The sequence below is a fragment of the Oncorhynchus mykiss genome, chromosome 3 (assembly GCF_057628025.1).
Source record: "Oncorhynchus mykiss isolate SJ-2025 chromosome 3, ASM5762802v1, whole genome shotgun sequence".
Classification (NCBI taxonomy): Eukaryota; Metazoa; Chordata; class Actinopteri; order Salmoniformes; family Salmonidae; genus Oncorhynchus; species Oncorhynchus mykiss.
The window spans coordinates 44,151,906-44,177,360 of NC_143024.1; the positions used below are offsets into that span (position 1 = coordinate 44,151,906).

The window sequence follows — 25,455 nt, forward strand, 5'->3', positions numbered from 1 at the left end:
GTCTCGTCAAAGCCCAGACCTCAATCCAATTGAGAATCTGTGGAATGACTTATAGATTGCTGTACACCAGCGGAACCCATCCAACTTGAAGGAGCTGGAGCAGTTTTGCCTTTAAGAATGGGCAAAAATCCCAGTGGCTAGATGTGCCAAGCTTATAGAGACATACCCCAAGGGACTTGCAGCTGTAATTGCTGCAAAAGGTGGCTCTACAAAGTATTGACTTTTAGGGGGTGAATAGTTATGCACACTCAATTTTTTAAAAAATGGTGTCTTATTTCTTGTTTGTTTCACCCCAAAAATATTTTGCATCTTCAAAGTGGTAGTAGGCATGTTGTGTAAATCAAATGGTACACACCCCCCAAAAATACAGGTTGTAAGCAACAAAATAGGAAAAATGCCAAGGGGGTGAATGCTTTCGCAAGCCACTGTAGCTAGCTAGCTAGCTAGCTAGCTACGAAATTAGAAAACCACATGCACAACTTGCAGAGCATTTAGCACATTATAGGCAGTTAACTTAATAATTATAAGATATCTAGTAAGCAAACATTTAGTTGTGAATTCCTGTAACTAGATCACCTGGTGTGTGCTGCACAACGGTGAGTGACTCACAAGGCTCCGGTCTCTCGTCTGCTTGTAAACTCCACGTGACTGTGGACTACCGGTAAGCTCTATAATAAAAAAGGATGTTGCAGGTGAAATGAAGAACGCAATCTTTTTTTTCCCTAACATATTACACAAGTTGACTGCAGGTATTTACTTAAAAAGTACCTGCAAATATTCAAATGTATTAAAAAAAAAAGTCAAATAAATCCCGTGGCCATTTCCAAATACCCTGGTATACCGTCAAAAATGTTTCCCTAATCTGAACTTGGAAAGGCAGAGCGTAAAATCAGCCTTCGCAAAGGACAATGTTTTAGGTAGACTTCGCTGAAAGTCTACCGGGTTCTGAGTTATCAAAGGCTTTCTAGAAGCTTTACTTATGACACATAATAGTTTACTTAATGGGTAAACTAGTTCAAATATCCATTGCCCTAATCATTCTTTGGGTTGTGAGATCTTCTCCAATGGGAAATGGGAGGTGCCTTGGGAATAGTACCCTTGTGGGAATGGTGGGTACTAAGTACTCGCTAGCCAATCGGAGCACCACCCAGGTGATGTCCTGGGGAAGTGATCGGTCCGTTTCCTGATCTCAAGGCTGGGTGGTTGCCATCCGTAACACCAACGCCCTTTCAGTTAAGCCTGAGGGCGGGAATGGAAACAGGTCCTCACTGTGCCCTGGTGTCTTTCAGACCAGATTTTTTCCCACCAACCCTTCTTGGCTGGTGAGGGTGTGGTGTGGACGGGGGCTGACATCATTTAGGTCACCTGTCTTTGAATGAAGGATCTCCACTGCTCCCAGTCCAGCATGTTCTCTAACATGTTCTGTACAATGAGGGAGGGGATGGAGCTCAAAGAAATGGCGGAAAATTGGCGACCACAGCAAGGACTTGTGAGGCATCCCAGCATGCCGAGCTGGAGATTGGAAACTGAGCTGTTGTAATTACAGGCTGTGGAATAGATGTGGTACCCATTAACCAAAATTGTTGAATCAACAGAAATTGCTCAAGGTTTCTTTGCCATGGCGGTGTCCAAAGAATGTGTCGAACTCTTAGACCTTCCATAGTTTTATTGTGTTCCAATACCTACAGCAATGATCTGGAGAATTTCTCGTCTGCTTGCGTAAATGCATTTTTGTGCTTCTCATCTTTTTTTCTTTAAGAACTTTGGCTAAAAAGCTAGAGCCTAGCCTAGTGTCTGTCTACCACAATTTCATACAAAAGGTTGTTTCATTAATTATTCATTCAGAGTCCAAATGACACTGGATGATTCATCTGTTAAATGGAATTCCGACCCTCATCTTATCGTTATTGTTGTGTAGAAGTAATTGAGGTCACTAAGAATCCCTTACTGAGGTTGAATGGGAATTGTATGCAATTAGAGTGTAGGACAAGATAGTTTTTACAGCGGTAAAGATGCACTCAGATTTCTACGGAGCTGAAACCAGATCCTGTTGAAATTGAAAATATTGGCTCTTTGCAACCATATGATTTAGGCACTATTTAGACAATGCTTCTGTATTTGATTTCTGGATGCCTTAGTATACTTTTGATTCCAAGTAATACAAGTAAGACTCCCTAAGCTCTTAGGCATTTGAAACATCTGTGTAACAGTTTTTTATTTTTTTTTTACTGTAAACAAATGTTTTACTCTGAATGTTTTAGTGTTTCTTTTAATGCGTTAATACTTTCATCTACCTGCTATTTCACAACAGCGGCACATAACATCGTTCATGGCCCCCCCCTTATTTTTCTCTGTATTCTTCTCTCCATCTCTTTTCCCTCCAATCTCGATCCCTCCATCTCTCCCTCTGTATGTTATTTAACATTATTATAACGTGCTATCTAGGTGTCCAGCGTTGTCCTCACAGTCAGAGCCTGGGTTGTGGTGAGTCCTTCTCAGTTAGCGCCAGGGTTGATTTAAAAAATCCAGTGCTCTAAATGCTCCTCGAGAACCCTAATTAAAAAGGAATCATGACAACGGTGGGATTATCCCTGCTGCCAGGTTCTTCTGGATCATTAGTTTGGAGAGGGGGAGAGAGCAAGAGGAGGAGCGGTTTGGAAGAGCTCCGCATTTAATAAAGTTCTGTGTGACTCCTTCGGGGCTACCAACTTCCATGTGTTCTGAGTGAGCCCCAAGTGGTTCTTTATCAGGAATGAAGGACTGGGAGAGAAGAGAGGAAGGGGGAAAGAGAGGGGTGTGGGGTAGGCCTACAATTGCAAGAATCGCACTGAAAGTTGGTGTTCTGACAGATTTTTGGTATCGGACGGGGAAAGTACACATGTTAGCAATTTGGTTAGAAGTGAGTAAAAATTCCTTAATCTCACATAGCATCAATCCCCAGTAGAATATGGTCCATGTAGAATAGTTTGATATTTTGAGGACATATGTGTTTTATGGGTAGAGGGGGAAGGGGGGAGAGAAGAGGAAGTTGGTGCGACACCCCCCCCCCCCCCCCCCGCCTATAAATTCATCCTTTTGAATAATATTTTCTCGATGATGCTTGTGTTTAATTGTGTGAGGACCACTCTCAAACGGCAATTCACATGGTATGTGTTTATTTTTAGAACAAATGCAAGCAATAATACAGGTCAACGATAATCTAGATATTTATAAAAAATTGCTGACTTTAGATTAGTGTGTGGTTGTGTAAGTAAGCACCATAGCCAGGCTGTAGTGCAGGTCCCTGTTTCAGGGTGATGGATAAGTGGATTTATTGTGACGGCGGTGTCAGTGGATTCCCAGATTTATGGCGGCTCAGACATGACTCATGCACAGCCCTCAATGGCTTTGGTTATGAGTGTGGGAGAAAGGAAGCCCCACTTAATCAAATGCCAGTCCATAAATAAAATGGGCCGTGGCAGGCAGGGCAGCACTATTCTAATGGCAACAGCAGCCCGCTGTTAGGTACACACACACCCTCGCAAACGCTGCCTGGAAAAGTCAGAGGAGCGAGCGTAATACTTTCTGATTCAGATTGATGAGAATCTAATCCACTTTAAGGTCACTTCAACATCAAAATGAAAGAAAAGGCAATTGGAGGCTGATGTAAGTTAGCATGGCTTCAGAAGCTCGTTCTGAATGTGCTGGCCGTCGAGTTTGGGGTAAGGCCCTGTTTTCCCTACTTAGACGGGGATGACTCACCACTTTATCTCAGACACTAAGCTCACACACGCCGACTCAAACATCGACTCATGATTTGTGTTCTTCTTTCCACAGATATAGCCTAGCTAACCATTACCTCTTATGAGATGCTGGCACATCAATTTTAAAGTTGCCCCATAACAATATCAATAATAGTAGGGACATCAGCATTTTAAGTAGCGAGGCTTCTCACCGCTGTGTAAGAACTGTAACAGGGAAGTGCTCAGTAAGGCTGGTTCATGCGGTCAATATCTCTCCTAAATGAAGATATCTCTTAACTGAAATTATTTGGTACGAAAATCACCACTTCACATCAACGCTGTTGACTGATGATTCTGTAGAGAAAATGTCAAATCCCGATTCCCACCACTCCAGTCCTCCACTCTCCATCGACTTGGCGTTCTGTGAACTGATGGTCCCTATTCCCAAGGGGCTCGGGCCAGGAGCAGAGAGGGGGGTAGCATTGACCAACATCTCATACCCCCCCCCCAACTTCCACCTGAGCATAGTTCCAAGACTCCCAAACTCATTTAACACATACCCCCCCCCCCTCCTCCTTTCTCTCCTCTCCCTTTTATTTGTGTGAGCTCCTGAGGAGACCCCCTCTCCTCGGTCAAACACTTGAGGAGCTAAGACCTTACTAATCCTCTGTTGATGCCGATCTCCACAGGCGGCGAGGAAGAGGAAGATCTCAATTCTGAAGGCCCAGGGGAAGAGCGCCGAGGCCATCCGCGAGCTCAACGAGTATCTGGAGCAGTGAGTAGTGTTTTACAAGGGGATTTGGACGATCTCCTCACACGCACCCCCCCTGGCCTTTTTAATTAAAATGGGGTTTGCATTCGATTTGATCCGGGCTGGGCCACAACCTGTCCATGAGACCCCCTCATCTCGACTCCATCTTGGGAGCTCTGCCTCTCTGCCCTGTCCGTCTGTTAGCCTAGTTATATAATGCCACGGTTTTTGATTGATTTGAAACGTGGAGATTTCAGCTATTGTACTATATATTAGAGAAGTTATTGTTGATGATCCTCCTGCTAATCAGGGTTCTAAAAAGCATGGTGTGACGGTGCTGAACTGCATCCTCAACGGGAGACTCCCTACATTTCTCACTGTTTTTTTTTTTTACAGGTTCGTCGGGGACCAGGAAGCGTGGCACGAGTTGTCGGAACTCTACATCAACGAGCACGAGTAACCATCGCATTTCTTCATCACATTAGCTTACCTCATCATCTACATCACTTGTGACGTTTTGACTGACGTATTATTCCAGTGGTGAGGAATAACCGGTGACCGTTCCAGGTTTGAGTGGTGTGGGTCATTCTCGCTCTCGTCAAGACCTGGAGGCAGCACCTTATCATACCTGTCAGCTTCTATCAGACTCAGGAGGGGGGGGGGGGGGGGTGAGACGGACTGGGGAGTGTCTGTAAGCAGTAACTCCTCTCTCCCAGTCTCGGTGGCTGACCTGACGGCTTGATCCCAGAGGGGGGATGTATTAGGATGGGCACAATGGAGAGGGGCGTTGAAATGCCTAACTCAGCCAGGGGTCCGCATTGAGCCCCTGTCTATGTTTGTCACATGAAGAGGAGGGTAATAGGATTTTGACCCTAAGCCCCCCGCTCATACATATGGGGGTAAGACAACCCCCTACTGATATCTCTGTTGCCAGGGGTAATTGTCAGGCTCCCAAGACAAGAGCATTGTGAGAAATGTTTTTATTTGGTTTTGTCACTTTTTATTTTTTATCCCTCCTTAATTGTCTTGGGGGCTTAGGAGTCAGGGAAGCAGACGTCTTTCACGGAGGTGTGTTTGTGTGTGTAAGCGCTCTGGTGTGTGTGTGTGTGAGCAGCACACCGGCTCTGCGGTCACCCTGGCAAGAGGGCAGTGTCTGCAGGAATGTTTAGCGCAGTGAGAGGGCTGCTTATTGGATATTTCACGTTTTTGTCCCGAGGGGCTTTATTGCTGTAGTAGAGGGAGGACATCCAGGGGTGAGCGGATTATCTCCCAGCTTAGCCAAACTTTTGTAATATCACCCCATTCACTCCCCGAGCCCCTTATCTACAGGCGTGTCCATTTCTTTTCTCTCTTTTTCTTTATTTTGGGTTACAAACTCCCTTTCCCCCCCCCCTCCTCTCTTCCGGACAGCATGGCATTATCACCTCTCTTTTCCACAGAGCGAGAGGCAGGGAGAGTGGCTGCAGAGAGATTCCCAGGAGAAGTTGGTGGCACTTTGTTTCCAGAGCCAGAAAAAACAGAGGCTGATGGAGAAGAGAGGAAGAGCAATGAACTGCCCCGCCCTCAGTGTGTAGCGCCCCGCAAGCTAAAAATATTCAAATCACTCACGGCCTGCCATTGTTACATGTCTACAGGCATCAGTGTTCAAACATTATAACAGTAATTAATAGCCTAACAAGGTGGAAACTTTAAAAAAGAAAGACACAAAAAAAAAGAAATCCTCATACCGCTGAGTGATATTCGGACATTATTGAGATTGTGCCTTTTTATTATTGTTGGGTTGAACCGTTGAGATGCTTTGACTCATTGGGAATCATCTGAGCTTGTAGTGCTGTTGAATTAGGTGTTATTTAACTACTGTCTAACGGTTCAGATTGGCCTGGTCATCCAATGGAGCATGATGACTTTCTGTGGTCAGTTTGCACAGTCTAATGGAGGAATCTTGATCCGTTTGCCCAAGTCTGGTTGGGAAAAAGCTTTGGGGTGGAACTCAGTCAAACTGTGGTATTACAATTGGTAGCACCAAAAACCAACCATTGTCTGGTTTGGTGTTCAAAGAGAACAAAGCATATGTGTGAGTCATAGTAACAGTGCTACCACCAGGAGGTAGCAGCGTGGTCTCTGAACCCAGGTGTAGCGAGTTGGAGCTGAGTGGTGGTGATGATGATGGTTGGAGATTGGAGGGTGCGGTACTGCAGTCAGCCAGGCCTCTGCCTGCTGATGGAGGCTGCCTCTCCTCTCCGCTGCAGGCCCGGGGCCACTGCAGGAGCACATCTGAAAGTCTTTATAGGGAGGAAGTGGTAATTGTAAGCAGCCCCCCAACCTTCCGAATACCCCGATCTCTCGCTCGCTCTCTCTCGCTCTCCCCACCACTCTAATGCTGCTCTCTTTCTTTTGAAGTCCTTTTAAACAGAGTCTAAATGGGCCCGATCGTCTCTTCATGTCGTGCGAGGCATCATTTGGTCCTGTCTGTTCCCGCCAAAAACACCCAGCTTGCGTCAGAGCTTTTTTTTTCTTCCCCCGACCCTTTCTCCCTCTGTGGCAGTGAAATGGCTACAGATTAGCATCCTTATCTTGTGTCATTTATGATCCCCCCCCCAGCCACCACAAGCACCATTTTTGGTTTTTCTGCACATTGCCAAGCGCTGATACAGCATATGCTGGATCACGTACAGTCTCTCTACACTAGAGCTGAATGCTGGGTTTTGTGTTTTGTCCAATTTTAGTTTAATAGCCCTGTTTTGGTGTTCTGAGTTCATGTAGTCTTTCAAGGCGTGGGAATTGAGTGTGTGTGGACTGTAATTCTGACTGTGTGTGCTGGAGAGATAAACTTGCCTTCCCTTGGACGGGTCCCCTGAAGGGGAAACTGTGTGTTTTAAGATGTGGAATGGCTGCAGATTAGCGTGAGGTCAACAGCTCCAGCAGTCTGCTGAGAAGTGATCTCATCTGAAGTAGGGCACAGTGTGCCAGTTCCTACTGTAACGCTGACCTCCGGAAGGTATTTAACTACACATTACCAGAGTGAAAAACACATCGCCAGACAGACAGATTGATCCTGTGTGTCTGGAGACCCCCGCTCCTCTCCTTTTCAATGTTCCACTTTGCAAAACTGAAGAGTTTCGCCAATATAGACATAACCACATAGGCCACCAGATCCCCTTAGTGTGAATATAAACTTAGTTTGTTGGATGCATCTTCCTAGATCCAAACTTGCCAAAATGTACAGTAAACCAATCGGAAATAGCACTTTCTGCAGAACAAATGTACACTCGGATTGGAATGGGTAGACTACGTCACAGATGAAATGGAGCACATTTTCCCCCCCCGTACTATTTTAAAGCTGGAAGATGAACTGTCCATCGCTCTAAGTCATCAATCTATTCATTGTTCCCTTGTTCCCTCAGCTATGGAAAAGCAGCTTTCTGTCTGGAGGAGCTGATGATGACCAACCCTCACAATCACTTGTACTGTGAGCAGTACGCTGAGGTAGGTATAACTCTCTGCATGTCCGTCATCAAGCGGCCTAACTATGGAATAATGTTTCCCCCCAGCCCTCTACGTGAATGCTCTCTCTCACTGGAGGAGCGGGCCGCTGCACTTAACGTCAACGGGAATACACGCTCATGAATGTCGAAATGTTTACACGGCTTGTCATGTCGTGCTTATCCAGATGCCATGTAGGCATTGCGTAAGCACACCCCCCCCCCGGTTGACACGCCTCATGCCCATATTTTAATGCCTTGTCTCACAGGTGAAGTACACCCAGGGGGGGCTGGAAAACCTGGAGCTGTCCAGAAAGTATTTTGCCCAGGCTCTGAAGCTGAACAACAGGAACATGAGGGCCTTGTTCGGTCTGTATATGGTGAGTTCGCACATCTAACCGTCGCATGATGAGAGGAGCGAGGGAGGGGGTGAAAGAGCAACAACTCATCCCTTTTTCTACTGTGGTTTGTCAAAATGTGCAGGCCTGCTACTGCCTTTTGTGTAGCGACCACAGAGCCCAGCTTTCAGATAGGTCAGGTCAATGCTGACTCAGTGGGTAAACCCCCCTGGCTTGGAAAAGTCTGCCCCTTCAAGCGCTCTATTTTGGTAATTTTACCCCTCTAGGCTTTCGTACGGGACCTTTTTTCATGTTGAGGACCAAAATGACTCAAATAAATAAAGAGCAGTGGCAGTAAGAAAACGGGGAAGAGAGGACCACTGCCTCCTTCCCGCGTTCTGTCAGTCGCAGGCAGCCCCCCAGCCCCGGCCCAGGTTAACGTTTTGATTTCGTCTGCGCCAAATGCCCCCCTTTCATCTGCATATTTATTTAAACAGGCAGTTGTCCGTTAGCACCAATGCATCATATGTAAGTGAGTCCTGACATAAGAACACAAACGGAGAGTGCAGGAATAAGGATGGGTGGATGGCCAGAGCAGAGAGAAGCAGCGACACAGGCCTTCCAGTGTTTTCTCTCTATTGCAACAGGGGTTCAAGCAGTCAAAACATCTCATACCCGGAAAGGGGCACAACCACTGGATCCGTTCATGGTCTTTGAAGAGGTATCTTCACTTTTATAGACTAACTTTTATGTGTCTAAAAGTAGTCCATGGGGTTCAAATGAGCTAACGTTATTTAAACCAATTCAAACCGTCAATGACTGTCTCTCCCGGCTCTCTCCAGGTCCCTTAACCTCCAAAGTTATTGTTGTTAATTCCGTTCCGTTTAGGTGCTCTTATCTTTGTATGCACTTTTCTCTCTACACATTTGATAAGAGCGATTTGATAAGCACTAGGTAAATGAGTAAGCCATTTGGATAAGGGGATTGTAAATATAAATGACAATTGTTCTAGGTCTATTTCACCATGCCACTGTCAGTTATACCCACATACATTTACGGCGGTCATTTTAGTGTTCCTCTCCTTACATTTTGCATCATTCCATTACAGTCAGTTTACCTTTCTTCACTCTGTCACATTCGTGTGGTTGTTCCTGAGGATCGCTTGCAATAGTGGATCATATCGGGCTAACATATTACAAGTTGTGCAATCATTTGGGACATGTAGCCTATTGGAACCGTTACGAACTGTAGACCATACATACAGTACATGTAGCAGGTTAAACCTGGAGACTGGCACACTGTTCACGTCAACTGGACTGTTCTCATCACAGTTCCATGATTTAGTGTGGACTTATTGACTACTGTTCAGCCACTACTGTACACTTTTCTCACCTTCCAATATTTTGTGGCTTGAACAACTTGAATAGGTCAGCTTTCAGGATGAATTGAACAATTGATTCACCAATATCGTTTGTGCGTATAGGCTCTCCAAACCTGTTTTTATTTTTTTTTATTCATAAATACTTTCCTAACCGTAAATAATATAGATCAGAATATTTTTTTAAATCTAGCAATTGGTGTTCAAAATTAGAAATAGGTGTGTATTTAGATCTACAAGGCTTTCTTTCATTGATCCCTAATATTCTGAACCGTTCTTTCCATATATTTTAGTGAGTCTGTCGAGAAAATTCAGATTAAAGGTACGCCAAATTAAAGGGGATGGCTTTAGATAAATGCACTGAAAATCCTATTGAATGAAAACTCCATGAGAAAGTCTGTTGGCCAGCAAGTGGGAGGGTTTTCAGTGGTTTGAATTGAATGTATTCAGCGCGCGTAAGGGAACCACGCCTGCAAGGCCCGTTATGCACCTGCATAAGGTAAGTCTGAATATCAACTACTGAGAAGTGCATAGGAAAGGTATACATAGTTAAATAGAGGACTTTATGTTCCTCTGTCAAATCATCCACTGCCACTTGTATATTGGCCTAACGCGGGTTTCAGATTTAAATTTGATTGTAAAAAAGTTAGTGTGCATGAGGTCCAAAGTTGAAATCCTTGACAAGTGCAAGTTCGTTCCTGACATGGGATTGTGCCAAGGTGATGACTTTGACCATTTCATCTGATTCTGGGAGACTGTGAAGCTTCATGAACACCACTGTTGGGCAGCTCCTCACCGAAGAGCTATTTGATTGGTTCAGTTTAGTCGTTCAGAGCACCTGGTACAGCTGAGTAGTTGGTAGCCGTGATCACTGTAAGGTTCAATCAATCAAATGTATTTATAAAGCCTTTTTTTAACATTATTTTATTTTTTACATCAGCCGATGTCACAAAGTGCTGTACAATGCAGATGTAGAAGCACTAACACTAGTTAGTGTTAGTCAGTGCTGTGTCACTCCACTAGCGGGGATCCTCACGGAGGACGACATAATTCTGGGGTAGAGCTGACATCATACGCCGGAGGTTATGAAGAAGAAATCCAGAAGCAAAATCGTTTACATTTTTTTTAGAAATAGTGGGGGCAAAGTTGATTGGGGTGTAGTTAAAGTTTCAGCATGTCCACAGGGACGTCTTTGAAGTGCTGCCCGTTTAAGCCTAGTGGGGTTTGCACTTCGGAGACGATGGCAGTAGCATGGAAAATACATGGGTTTTGTGGTTCTGAGGGGAGCTGGGGCGGGCAGAGAGCATGATTCACATCGCGCTTCGCTCGCCACAGCACCGCGGGTTCTGAAGACACACTGAAGACATGCCGGGCCCTGTCATCACCGGCAATCTATGGTGTTGGAGAAATTAGGGCCCATTAAGTGACACTGCACTCGGGGAGCTGGGCATTAAATAAAGCACTCACTTTTTCCTCTCCTGTAAAAGTTTTCTTCGTGTCGTCGGGCCAATTTTTTTCTCGTCCGGCCCACGCCGGAGTTGGTTGCGCATTCATCTCATTTATGCTTTTATTGCTGTTTTGATATGACGACACCTTTCTTTCCTCTCTCCCTTGCTTTCCACTCCCTTCTTCTTCCCCTGTGTAGTCGGCAAGCCACATTGCTGCCTGCCCCAAAGTGAATGCCACAGTGAAAAAGGCAAATGTGAAGTATGCTGCTTGGGCCACCAATCAAATCAACCGAGCCTATCAGGTGAGTCACGCCATGTGTCTACTTTAATTATGAAAGCTACACTATTTACATTTTAGTCATTTAGCAGATGCTCTTATTCAGAGCAATTTACAGTAGAGTGCACACATTTTCCTACTTTCTTTCGTACTGGTCCCCCGTGGTAATCGAACCCACAACCCTGGTGTTGCAAGCGCCATGCTATAGCGACTGAGCCGAATTTTCCACTTGCCTTTTCCACTTAACTGTTCCTATACTGTTCCTATACAACAAGGCTAGTCAGCCCTGGTTTAACAACAGGCTGAAACTGAGTGAAAAACATGGTTGTTGTGGATGTTGTTTCAAAGCCGAACACAACGAAATGGACAGCGCTTTCTAAGGGGATTATTAATTCAAAGCATTAAGAGGTTGTGTGTAGAACACCCATACATATATTACAGCTTATGCATAAACATGTGCCGATGTATGAGCCCAAGCCTGAAAAGAACCCTGAATTAAAATAATGTGCCGTTAAACAATACATAGCCTACCGCATATTACGCAAGGCAGAATAAAAAAGCGTAGGATTTAATGTATTTTGTACAGAATTTTTCTTGCCGATATTCCCAAATTAAACAAATTCTAGTAATCACCTTTGAGTGTGGACTGTATTATTATTCATACTGGATGGACTGGTTACCTGTTTTTTTTTGTGTTTTTTAAAAATGTAATTTTAAGGGGTGCTACGCTCCGAGTCTGGGAGAGAATGTATAGGCCTAGGTGATGCTGTTGATTCATTGATTGTGCAGGGCAGCTTACAGAGTTAGCCTAAAATTATAGTGAATTTGTATTTGATTTTGAATAGCCTAGTAATAGAGATTTTTTTCCCCCATTATCAATAGGCTGGTACATTACCTTTAGCTACAGAATATACCACCACTGTGCATTTCCATTTCCTCCTATCTCCTTCATTCCTTTCTCGAGTGAGCAGAGTTGGGAGCTGTCAACAGTTTAATTAAATATGTTTCGTTGCGAAAACATGTTACTATCAATGTTCCCGAGCAGATTTCACTTGGTTTCCCAAATGAAACACTTGGTAGCTGCAGGAACAACGGGTTGGAGAGCCCATGGTATACAGGGTTTGGGCGGAGTATATCCTGTCGCGCAGCGAGTGGCTGTGTGCTCCTCAAACAGTGATGCGTGAAGTGAAATATGTTCTTTTAGTCCAGACATTTCTATATGCAATCCTGTGTGAAAGCAGAGTTTTGATGGTTGTCACTAAAATGAGGAGGATCCCAGCTGCTACTATATTTAGGCCTATTTCTCAGCTGCTCCACTATTGAACTGGAGTAGCCAACCCGGCAGGATTTAACTCCGGCTAAGCGGCCTCCATTCGCCATCCAAGTGCATTCTCCTCCCCCCCCTTTGCCTCTACCCTGTTGATAATGTGCCATTCTAGGTCAAAACCAATTTGACATATTAGTAAAGACCAGATTAAATTGAGAGTAGTAGTGATAGGTAAAATATGATTGCTTGATGAGAGAACGGGGTGTGCAGCCTGAGGGGGGGGGGGGGTCCAGACTGTCCACCTAAAGGTCCTAGACCCAGGGCTTCAATTCAGTGTCTTACTGTTTGGGTAGATTTCAGCTAATGTGTTGACTTAAGACCACAAGGCCTGCTCTGATTTTTTATTTTTTACTGTGCCTTTACGTGTGCTGCTGGGCTATCGACCCCCCCCCCCCCCCCCACACACACACAGATTACTCATGTATGATTTGAGTGGAACAAAGATGACTAGTGGTGGCACGGGAAGGTATGATGGGTCTACCTTTCTGAGAAAAGGGGCGGGAAAGAGCGAGGGGGATACGTGGGGAAAGAGCGGAAAAAGTGAAAAGCTGCTCAGATGGCATCACTAAACCGGTTTACGCTGTTGCCATGGCACCTTAAGCATAAATGTGTGTTTAATATAACTCTTTGCTGCCATAAGGGGTGATATGCATTGCTTATTTAGGCGTTGACAGTTAAACATGCAATAAGCAGTTCCTTGCTCTGAATGTGCGGGCTCTATCGGGAGAGTGGAACCACGCTGAGCCACTAAAGCCCACGTCTTGACACACTCAGCGCTGTCTTTCCCTCCTGGAGTGCTGGGAGGGTTTCCACCTCAGAGGCACGGAATGGCTCTGTTAGTAGTAGTAGGGGTGTTGGGTATCTAACGCTTTGGGTGTTGATTAATCAAGAACACTTAACTGTGTTAGTCAATCAATCAGGCACACTTTAGAATGTTAAGCTCAACAACGTGGCTGTGGAAAGTGTATTAACATTGTATTTCTATTTGGTGTTTGAGCAAATGCACAATGGAAAATATCATGTGTTTTTGGTCTCCACTCTGACAGAGCCAGAGCCACACCCTTATCCAGGGAACAGGAAGAGGCTCCCGGTGGGCCCGGCCAGCAACCTGTTGGGCTGTGTTTGTTTTAAGTTGCCTGGTAATGGCAGGGGCAGCAGAGCAGCGGGACCCCACCCTGCGTGTGAGAGGAAAAATGACAGGGTGCAAGGTTGACTTGACTCTTAATTCTGACTTTTTTTCCCTCCTTTTTAAATGGGTGCTGGGCTATTTGAAAGGGAGCCGCTGTGGAACATTGTGGGCCTCCGCAGGGCTGGCCTGGCTGCTGTGTGCTTGTGCTGACTGATTGATGGGGGCTTTAAAGGGCTACTCGTGTCAGTCGTCCTGCTTTAATGATCCGCTGTACCTGGTGATTGTCATACCTCAGTGCGAGAAAAGGCGACAGGTGAGTGGTGTTGTGGGAGCAGACGTCACAATGGGGTCAAAGCGACTGGGGCAAGGCCGTTAAAAATGTTATTACTGAAAGCAAGGTCCCGACTTTGACATGTTAATGGCCCAGAGAGAAGTCCTGATAGCGTCATAATGACTCAAAACAAAATAACTTTTTTAATTACTCTATCGTTGTTAGAATCTTAATATCGCAAACAGTATTTGTGTTATAAGCACTGCCCATCATTCACAGCCCGTCATTCACTGGTAGTCAGCCTGCACAGCTGATGGCCCATCAAAACTATACTGAACAAAAATATAAACGCAACGTAAATTGTTGGTTTCATAAGCTGAAATAAAAGATCCCTGAAAGCTTATTTCTCACAAATTTTGGGCACAAATGTGTTTACATCCCTGTTAATGAGCATTTTTCCTTTACCAAGATAATCTATCCACCTGACAGGTGTTGCATATCAAGAAGCTGATTAAACAGTACAATCATTACACAAGTGCACCGAAATGTGTATCGCGTATTTTGATTTTATTTCAGCTTTATTTAACCAGGTAGGCAAGTTGAGAACACGTTCTCATTTACAATTGCGACCTGGCCAAGATAAAGCAAAGCAGTTCGACACATACAACAGCACAGAGTTACACATACAGTCAATAATACAATAGAAAAATAAGTATATAAACAATGTGAGCAAATGAGGTGAGATAAGGGAGGTAAAGGCAAAAAAAAGGCCATGGTGGCGAGGTAAATACAATATAGCAAGTAAAACACTGGAATGGTAGATTTGCAGTGGAAGAATGTGCAAAGTAGAAATATAAATAATGGGGTGCAAAGGAGCTAAATAAATAAATACAGTAGGGGAAGAGGTAGTTGTTTGGGCTAAATTATAGATGGGCTATGTACAGGTGCAGTAATCTGAGCTGCTCTGGCAGCTGGTGCTTAAAGCTAGTGAGGGAGATAAGTGTTTCCAGTTTCAGAGATTTTTGTAGTTCTTTCCAGTGATTGGCAGCAGAGAACTGGAAGGAGAGGCGGCCAATAGAGGACTTGGTTTTGGGGGTGACCAGAGAGAGATACCTGCTGGAGAGTGTGCTACAGGTGGATGCTGCTATGGTGACCAGCGAGCTGAGATAAGGGGGGACTTTACCTAGGTCTTGTAGATGACCTGGAGCTGGTGAGCTTGGCGCCGAGTATGAAGCGAGGGCCAGCCAACGAGAGCTTACAGGTCGCAGTGGTGGGTAGTATATGGGGCTTTGGTGACAAAACAGATGGCACTGTGATAGACTGCATCCAATTTATTGAGTAGGGTATTGGAGGCTATTTTGTAAAGGACATCGCCGAAGTCGAGGATTGGTAGGATGGTCAGTTTTACGAGGGTATGTTTGGCAGCATGAGTGAAGGATGCTTTGTTGCGAAATAGGAAGCCGATTCTAGATTTAATTTTGGATTGGAGATCCTTAATGTGAGTCTGGAAGGAGAGTTTACAGTCTAACCAGACATCTAGGTATTTGTAGTTGTCCACATATTCTAAGTCGCAACCGTCCAGGGTAGTGATGCTGGACGGGCGGGCAGGTGCAGGCAGCGATCGGTTGAAGAGCATGCATTTTAGTTTTACTTGTATTTAAGAGCAGTTGGAGGCCACGGAAGGAGAGTTGTATGGCATTGAAGCTCGTCTGGAGGGTTGTTAACATAGTGTCCAAAGAAGGGCCAGAAGTAGAGGTCTGCGTAGAGGTGTATCAGAGACTCACCAGCAGCAAGAGTGACATCATTGATGTATACAGAGAAGAGAGTCGGCCCAAGAATTGAACCCTGTGGCACTGCCAGAGGCCATAGAGACTGCCAGAGGCCCGGACAACAGGCCCTCCGATTTGACACTGAACTTTATCAGAGAAGTAGTTGGTGAACCAGGCGAGGCAGTCATTTGAGAAACCAAGGCTATCGAGTCTGCCAATGAGGATGTGGTGATTGACAGAGTCGAAAGCCTTGGTCAGGTCAATGAATATGGTTGCACAGTGTTGTTTCTTATCGATGGTGGTTATGATATCGTTTAGGACCTTGAACGTGGCTGAGGTGCACCCATAACCAGCTCTGAAACCAGATTGCATAGTGGAGAAGGTGCGGTGGGATTTGAAATGGTCGGTTATCTGTTTGTTGACTTGGCTTTCGAAGACCTTAGAAAGGCAGGATAGGATAGATATAGGTCTGTAGCAGTTTGGGTCAAGAGTGCCCCCCCCCTTTGAAGAGGGGGATGACCTCAGCTGCTTTCCAATCGTTGGGACTCTGCTTTCCAATCGTTGGGACTCTGACAACACGAAAGAGCGGTTGAACAGGCTAGTAATAGGGGTGGCAACAATTTCAGCAGATAATTTTAGAAAGAAAGGTTCCAGATTGTCTTTTGTTGGTCCTTTGCCCAAAGCAAAGAGTGGTAACTAGTTTCTCTCAACCATCTATTTCTTGAACTGCATTGTTGGTTAAGGGCTTGTAAAGTAAGCATTTCACTGTTGTATTCGGAGCATGTGGCAAATCCAATTTGTTTCGATCATGTGTGCTGCCACTCTTTTCCACTAAGGAAAATCACGAGAGGACAGTTGGTATCTATATTACAGGAGTTTCCCCTTGAAATGTCTGTGGTAAGGACAACTTGGTTGCTGATTTTGTCTTTTCAAGGATTGGGCAGTCAACACGTTTTTGGCTTAGCCAGTGTGTAGCCCTGCCTCACAATTTATTTTGACTGCACAATTTGCCATTTTGGAGACAAGTTTTGTTTTTGTTGCGCTCGCTCGAAGGGGATGAGTTATAGAATCATATGTTTTTCGAAATCTTGTGAGTTTTCGGCAACTATAGAAAAAATATGAAGAAAAAAAATTGAGGTGGCTGTTTTGTCTTGTATTTAATTGTTGACAGCCAGTAGACGCCATGTTTATATTGGAGAAGGCAACTCATTTAAGTAGCGATGCATTTAAGTTGGTTATGTTGTGCAATGGAAGTTGTTTTCTGTTGGTGGTGAGCAACTATAGGATATATTTGTTGTCTGAAGGGGGAAGGTGATACAGGTTTTGGTTTTTCCATTTTATGTTATGAGGTTGGACGTATAGCTCGTTTGCACACAGGGCGTATCATTGGTGTCACCTCATTAGTCAATATGACAACCTCATAAAAAACTCACCTGTGCTGGTTGCCATCTCGTTAGTTGGAAGGTGTTTCACCTGTGCTGGCCCAGATGCTATTTAAGAGTGGCTGACCTAGTGCTCCAGTTGTCTTGATAGATACGGACGGTTAGCACCTTTTAGTTGGCTCTCCCTATTTTGATTTCTATGCAAACAATCCTTGATCTGATTTCCCTGTTATGCTCCACCTTTTTGGGTTGCTTCCTGTCTTTTAAGTTTGGTATAGGTTTTTCTTTTGTTTGCCTCTTAGTGGGGCAATTTAGTGGGGTGCTCATGGTGGGTGTCTTTTAGGTCCCAGTTGTTGCTGCTATGCAACTTAAAGTGGACACCCCCCATGAGTCTTTTAGACCCCCTCCTAAAACTCCACCTGTTTCGTTTAAGTTGTTGTCAGTGACTCTTTGTTAGTTCCCCCTTCTGTTTTAGCAACATTTTCGGTCTTCTTGCTGGGGAATGTAACAAATAGAGTCCCAGGATATTAACCAAGATATGGCCACTATGTCAGGGTTCTCCCCAAACGAGGGGCGCTACGCCACCTGGTTGGGTTGGCTTCGCCATTATGTAATGATAGAGTAACTATCTTTGATCGGCAATTACATTATTGTGAATTGCGAAACAGGCAGTTCGTAAATTCTGAGCGTTATCATGTTCCTCAATTAATTCAGCACATTTTAGCAGTAGGCGATCTCGACACAGAGCGAGCTCAGGATGCACAGAGGGCGCCCTGAGAATAGCTTTGTTGAATCATAGCTCTCGTATGAGCAGCAGGTACGAAACAGCGCACATTATTTTATAGCCTATACTGTAGGGATTTCCTGTAGGGTTTATTAACTGTGTTTGGGCTGCGTGTGCAGTCCAGCGTTGTCAATTATATGTGTGCTTTGAATTTGTGGCATCTTTGTGTGAAGGTAATATGCTAGGTTAAAAGCTTCCATGTGAGGACCTGTTTGGATAATGTGCAATCAATTTTTGGGTAATCTACTGCTGTGCATGTTGTGTATTTTGTAGTGTTAACATTGGGGAAAAATGTAATGTCCCAGGTCTTGTCGTTTGAGTTTTTTCGGGAAATGTGACGTGTTCCCGGGACGGTCCCAGTATCCCGCACCCCCCATGTTAATCCCTAAATTGCATTCTCAACAATCAACGCACAGTAATATATTTAAACTCAAAATATGCAATTCTGTCCTTTTGAAATGCCTTTTCTTACATTCATGGTCCTTATGATCTGTCCTTAACGAATGAATAATGAATGATCTTTGTGGTGGTGTTTATTTAATGGATTTTAACACTTTAATTGTGACGTTTTAGTGTTTTTTCGTTTGTACATTTACTCTACAGTTACATAAACTAATGGAATCTAGTCTATATTTTTTCCGCTCGTCGATTAGTCTTTCTCGAGTCGGATTGTTCGGTTTTTGGTCTGGAGTTCATACAGTCCCCTCACCTTAGGCAGGCGAGATAATTGGCTGCCTGGCTCTGTGGTTGGGGATAATAGGAAATTAGGGAAGCACACAGCGAAACGCGCTGACCATCAACTCCCCCTCAGCCACACCACACCGCCCCCACACCACTGCTTTAATACGTCTGCATGAGTCACGCTCGGAAAGGACTGCTTTGCCAAAGGTACATTTTCACCAAATGCCCTCTCTATGACACTCTGAAAACAGTTTCCCCCCCATATGGAAACATTATATTGGCTATGCATGTGTGTGTATACTGTATGTGAACAGGTTCATAAATGGTTGACAGCAAGCCCTGCGTCACTATTCCCGATAATAATGGAATATATTTATATAGCTTTTCCAGGTTCTCCAAGCAGCAGCGCTATACATTTGTATGTTGGGAAACTCACCTTGTATTGTTTGGATTTGTGTTGGAATATGCACATTTACTGTAAAACCTTCTGCTATTTAGCAAGCTGGTAGAAGCCAGATGAAGAGGGTTAGTATGGGATTGAATGTTGGTCTGTAATGTGGAGTCGGAGCATCTCCGGAGACCTATCGCTCATTCCCGAGGACAGGCCGAATATGCTCCTCTCTGTGTCCAGCCAGAAATGGCACATCAGCCATGTATGTGGGAGAAAGAAACGCAATCTCTGTTTTAGCACAGGGGGTTAGTTAAGCAATAAGGCCCGAGGGGGTGTGGTATATGGCCAATATATACCACGCCAATATACCGGAGTGCTAGGGCACAGCCCTTAGCAGTGGTATATTGGCTATACATCACAAACCCCAAGGTGCCTTATTGCTATTATAAACTGGTTACCAACATATTTAGAGCAGTAAAAATAAATGTTTTGTCATACCCATGTCATACCGTCTGATATACCACGGCTTTCAGCCAATCAGCATTCAGGGCTCGAACCACCTAGTTTATAGTGGGTTTATATAGTGGGTTTCATAATGATTTTATTGAGAAAAGGCCAAAGATGTCCTCCGCTGCGTTGCTCTGACTTGTCTGTGTGCTCTCCGCCCAGCAACAGATGTGGCCTTACACACACACACCAACCCTGCTCTCAAGTCTTAGGAAGCTTGCCCCGACGCGGCTGTCCCAGTGCCCAAATAGCAGTTATTATAATGAGAACGGAGGAGTAGTCTACCGTACAACTCACTAATGCCAAGTGCCTGTGGGTGTTGTTGCAGGGGGCACATGTCGTAGCTCTTAGCGTGGCTAAATTAGGTTATCTGTTAGTCTCTGTAGTTTGGGGACAGGGCCGAGAGGAGAGGACCCCCTCCTGAGTTCAGATAATAGCAGGGCTGATTGTGGTTTAATTGGGAGATAGAGAGGTCTGAGGGGCTGTGTGTGTGAGTCACAGAGGAAGTCCAGTCTTGCCCCTGTACACACATACACAGAGGGAGAGAGTGGGGCAGAGAGAGGGGGAGGGAGGCAGAGATTAGGAGCAGTGGTTTATGGTCGTGATGCACCGATATAACATTTTTGGTCGATACCAATATCCAATATTTTCCTTGCCAAAAAAGCCTGATACCGATAACCGATATTTAACATTTTAACAGCCTTTTAAGCATTCTAGTAGAGTTAAGTAGTTAAAACACACATGTACGCAGCGGTCAAAGGCACTGCATCTCATTGCAAGAGGCGTAACAACAGTCCCTGGTTCGAATCCAGGCTGTATCACATCCGGCCATGATTGGGAGTCTCATAGGGCGGTGCACAATTGGCCCAGCATCGTCCGGGCCGTCATTGTAAATACGAATTTGTTATTAACTGACTTGCCTAGTTAAATAAAGGTTACATACACACACCACACTGACCAAAACGTTTGTTGGCATTTACGTATGTCCCCATTACCAGTGAAACATAATCAAAACCTATTTCTTCATTCTCAACCAGGATTTCTATGGAACGCCGTTTGGGTCTTTGGGTGTCAAAAAAGATACATGTCAAATAACACCATTTGTTGACCAATCAGGACCTGAATATGACAGCATGTCACATAATAATTTAACGCGTTCATTCATTTTTTAAATGTAGTTATTACATGTTGTCACAACGATTCATCGATACATATGCTATGATGCTTCAAAAGTTGTCTCACACACATACAGTGCTGGTCATAATAAAAGCTAGATAGCTAGCTCATGGATGTAAACAATGTTCTTCCCCAAAAACATAGCAAAACGACAATATGTTTCAGTAGCTATAGTTAGCTAGCTAGGTGTCATCTAAAATAATCCTAATTTATAAAACAGTTCTCATTTGATTAATGGTGGTCGGACCCATCTATGTGAAGCTAGCCACAGTAAGGATTAGCTACAATAGTTGACTTTGCGGTTAGCCTTCAAAATAAAAGTATGGCATAATTCTACTATTTGTATTCGTTTGATCACTCTTAATGACATACTTTTATTTTGAAGGCAAACCACAATGCCAAATCCTTATTGTGGCTAGCTTCACAACACATAACCCGGTCCGGTCGAGCCTCACTATCCAGATGAAGCTAGCTGGCTGATCGACTTGTTGACTCCTCAATCCACACAGCAGACGTTATGTGGGCTAGGTTAGGAATGCTGTGTTGCACGTGTAGCGCCAAATTGTACGTGGCGTCATTACATCATGTACCTACGTTATAGAGGTATGCACGGTAGCTTAGACATCGGTTTTTAACATCAGCGTTAAACTAGACATCGGGATGATACCGATGTTGGCATTTTTAGCTAATATCGTCCGATTCTGGTATGTTCACCGATATATTGTTTATGGGTTAGTTTGGGGCTGTCCAGGTGAGGGGCCTTGAGACAATGAGTCATCAGGACATCCTGGCCCTCCCTCTCTCTCTCACCTCTCCCCCTCCTCACACAGACACACAGCTTTTTTTGCAACAGGCCAGGAACATCCCTGACTCCAGGTGGTGCTTCTCTTCTCTTGGCCCCGTTAGTCCACAGCATGTGGATGTGTGTCATTCAGAGGGTAAATGTGCAAGACAGGATTCAAGTGCCTATGAACGGGGTATGGTAGTAGGTGCCAGGCGCACCGGTCTGTGTCAGGAACTGCTACGCTGCTGGGTTTTTCACGCTCATCAGTTTCCCGTGTGTATCAAGAATGGTCCACCACCCAAAGGACATCCAGCCAATTTGACACAACTGTGGTAAACATTGGAGTCAACATGGGTCAGCATCCCTGTGGAACGCTTTCAACACCTTGTAGAGTCCACACCCGGGCGAATTAAGGCTGTTCTGAGGGCAACTCAATATTAGGAAGGTTTGGTATACTCTGTGAAGTTTAGTCTGTTTCGACTTGATGTGTTGGAGCGTGAGACGGGGCTATGCGGTTATCGTGACATTCTGAGTGTGCGATAGTGTTTTGGCTTGGCTGGCTCTCCCTCAGCCAGCCCTGTGCTTTGGCCTCTTTAAAGATGTTATGAGCTGATGTTTTCTCTCTCCTCTCTCTGTCATGCAGCTGGCCGGTCGCGGGACGAAGGAGAACAAATGCTCCGTGAAGGCCGTGGAGGAGATGCTGGAGTCCATGCAGATCACCATGTCCTAGGCCCCCAACCCCCCGTTCTACATGGCTCAACAAGGCAGCTCTGTTGGCTCAATGCTGTGCACCCCTCAGACTCGACCACCACCTCCCCTCCTTCTGTTTTTTGATGATTTAGAGCAGGTCTGTCCTTTATAGTGCAGTACTTTTAACCCAAGCCCTATCTAAGCAAATATAATGCACTATGTGAGATATAGGGTGACATTTGAGACGTAGGCCAGGTAGAGGATGCTCCCGCGTTGTCAGGGACTGAGATGTGAGTAGAGTAGAGAAGAGGCTGTAATAAATACTAATATAAGGAGAGGGCTTAGACAGGTCCGTCTGTATGCAGCTAGGCCCTCCCAACATTTCCTTATGTCTGTAAATGAAAAAAAAAAATGAAAAAAATAAGCCGTTTTTATCATAAGTATTGTTTTTTTCTCTCAGTCCATCCAGATGTCTTAATAAAGGCTTTAATTGTTTGCGGTCTGGAGCAAATTTTCTCATTTCAGTCGGTTTGGTGTTCTGTGTTTTTCCTGGGTTCTATTAGGTTTTTGTGTATAGGGCCAATCTTTCTTATCAGTACATTGACACAACTGTTAATGATAACGGCGGATTCATTACTTTTATGATAATGATAAAATCTTCTATGAATTTATGGTAATTGACTCCCAGCCACTCTCACCACTCTACCGCACCAGTAGCAACAGCAGAGCAATCAGCAACACTAGAGCAGTCTGCTTAAACCATTTCCCAGCGAGCGGGAGAGAAGCGACCTCATTAAACGGGCAGCAGCGAGGCTAAAGGCTTTTGCTTCTCACACTGGATCCAGCTGATACTCCCGCCCTTCAATTACCCAGACACCGTAAGGACTCTAACTGCAATGTGTGGCGGCCGAGAGAACACCTCTGTCAGTTCAGTTTAGGGAGACCCAGAGTACACGGACTGGCTGCCAGTAATTAAAACACAGACAAAAATCGAATTCATGAAACTGGGAACGTTCATTGGTGGCAATTTTCTTACTTGAGTAAAAGTAAAGATACCTTTAAAAGAAAATGACTCCAGTAAAAGTGACCCAGTAAAATATTACTTGAGTAAAAGTCTAAAAGTAATTGGTTTTAAATGTACAAAAAGTAAAAAATATAAATAATTTAAAATGTCTTATATTAAGCAAACCATATGACATGATTCAATTTTTTTTTAACGGATAGCCAGGGTCACAGATCAACACTCAGACATAATTTACAAACGAGGCATTTGTGTTTAGTGAGTCTGCCAGATCAGAGGCAGTAGGGATGACCAGGGATGTTCTCTTGATAAGTGTGAATTAGACAATTTTCCTGTCCTGCTAATAAGCATGTAATGAGTACTTTTGGGTGTCAGGGGAAATGTAAGGAGTAAAAAGTACATTGTTTTCTTTAGGAATGTAGTGGAGTAAATGTAAATAGTCAAGTACAGATACCTAAAAAAAACTACATAAGTGGTACTTAAAAGTATTTTTTACTTTTAAGTACTTTACACCACTGGGAACGTTTATAACAGAGGGGGTAAAAATAGATATTAATGCCGTGAAAAGGAGGTCTGGTTTCCTATACCACACTCATTTGTGATTGTCGGATGCGGGCTGGTCCAAATTAATGTCTTGATTCTCACTCACCCGTGCAGGGTCAGCTGGTACTTCCATCGTTTTTGTTTATTAAGTCGCAGCAATTGTCTCATCATTTCACTCGCAGACTGATGGAAAAGTTGAGCGTTGAGTTTATGGCCTTTTTTGGACAGCTTTGGGATTTAAAGAGGTCGCGGAGCTCTAAGCCGATGTGGAGAAAGCCATTTCCCCCCCCCCCCAGTTTTTAATAACCTGGTCAGTGTATGATGTGCCTGCTTTTGCACACCAATCTGTCAGAACCAATGAAAGCCAAGGGACTTTTTCTGAGCATGAACTGATAGTGGTCACTTTTACAGGATTCGCTGAAGGTAAATGACACCTTTTGAAGAGCTATAAAGGGATGTTTAATTTGAGAGAGGATGTCATTTACTTGCCGACCCAGGCAACTAGTCCTGTTCTTGTGGTGAGGGTAATTAAATGCCTGTAAATGGTCTATAAAGGCTCATTGTCAATCATAGTGATGTGTGAATGATCAGTTCAAGGCACTGACATATAGACACTGTCCAATAGTGACTGATGCAATAGTGCCATCTGTAGTCTGAAGGTAGAACTTAGAGAACCTCTGGGAGTTCAAGGAAGAAGTTTAGAGAATATGAAGTTATGAGAATGCAAGGTTACACTCTTTCATCAGAAGTTCTTTCCTACACGTTATAATACAAGTGATAGCCTATCTTGGTAACCAATTTATATGTAAGGATCGTGATCAATTACAGACCTATGGATATGGAAAGGGTCTAATTAATGTCTGTCAAAAGATCAAAATAACATGAAGCAAAAAGAAAACACCTAATCACGTATAAATGCACCTCCACCAGGTCTGTTGCCACGTTCACGTGCTAGTCGGGAACTAGGAAACTGACATTTCCGACTTGAACGTGTATAACTACAACCAGGTAGCAAGTCGGAAATGTACGAGTTTCCCAGTTCCTACTAGCACGTGCACGTGGCAAGTATTTTATATGCAACTGTCTTAGGCTGAATTTCCACTGGCAGCCCAATTCTGATCTTTTGCCCAATTATGGGAAAAATACCAATTACTAGAAAAAGATCGGAATTGGTCTGCCTGTGTAAACTCAGCCTTATAGTCCTGTTCTGTTTTTGCTTTTTTTGTACTCTACATGTAGTCAGCTTCAGTCCACTGCTGTGCACCACACACACACAGCAGTGTGAAGATTCCCAGACAGACCAGCAGCAGGAAGGGAAACCCAGTCTGCCCTAAACTGTTGGCTCGGCTCAGTGGGTTACAAAGTGCAGTGGATTAGCCATTAGTGTTGCCTGTAATCCCTTATTCCCAAAGAGATTAGCCTGAAGAGGGCTTGCTAGTGTCTAGAGGCTGTATTGGATCCAGGCTCCACGGTGGTCAGGTCAGCTGAAGTGGATAAGGCTCTGTGATGAGCTTACACTGTGACTTAGCCGTCCTCGCCAGAACATCAGTCAAGATCGGGATGATATGTGAATTCCGCTAGCCACGGATTGGACATCTTGATTG

At 44.4% G+C, this 25,455-nt stretch overlaps 1 protein-coding gene across 1 annotated transcript in view; it reads left to right on the forward strand.

The window, feature by feature from the left end:
* LOC110518706 (ER membrane protein complex subunit 2) overlaps window positions 1-22,782 on the forward strand; it is a 63,277-nt gene extending 40,495 nt beyond the window's left edge. The window contains exons 6-11 of the mRNA XM_036973882.2: window positions 4,412-4,497; window positions 4,870-4,929; window positions 7,878-7,959; window positions 8,225-8,335; window positions 11,317-11,421; window positions 22,241-22,782. Of these exons, the coding sequence (XP_036829777.2) occupies window positions 4,412-4,497; window positions 4,870-4,929; window positions 7,878-7,959; window positions 8,225-8,335; window positions 11,317-11,421; window positions 22,241-22,327 (531 nt within the window). The 3' untranslated portion in view covers window positions 22,328-22,782. The remainder of the gene's footprint in view (window positions 1-4,411; window positions 4,498-4,869; window positions 4,930-7,877; window positions 7,960-8,224; window positions 8,336-11,316; window positions 11,422-22,240) is intronic.
* Window positions 22,783-25,455: the final 2,673 nt, after the last annotated feature.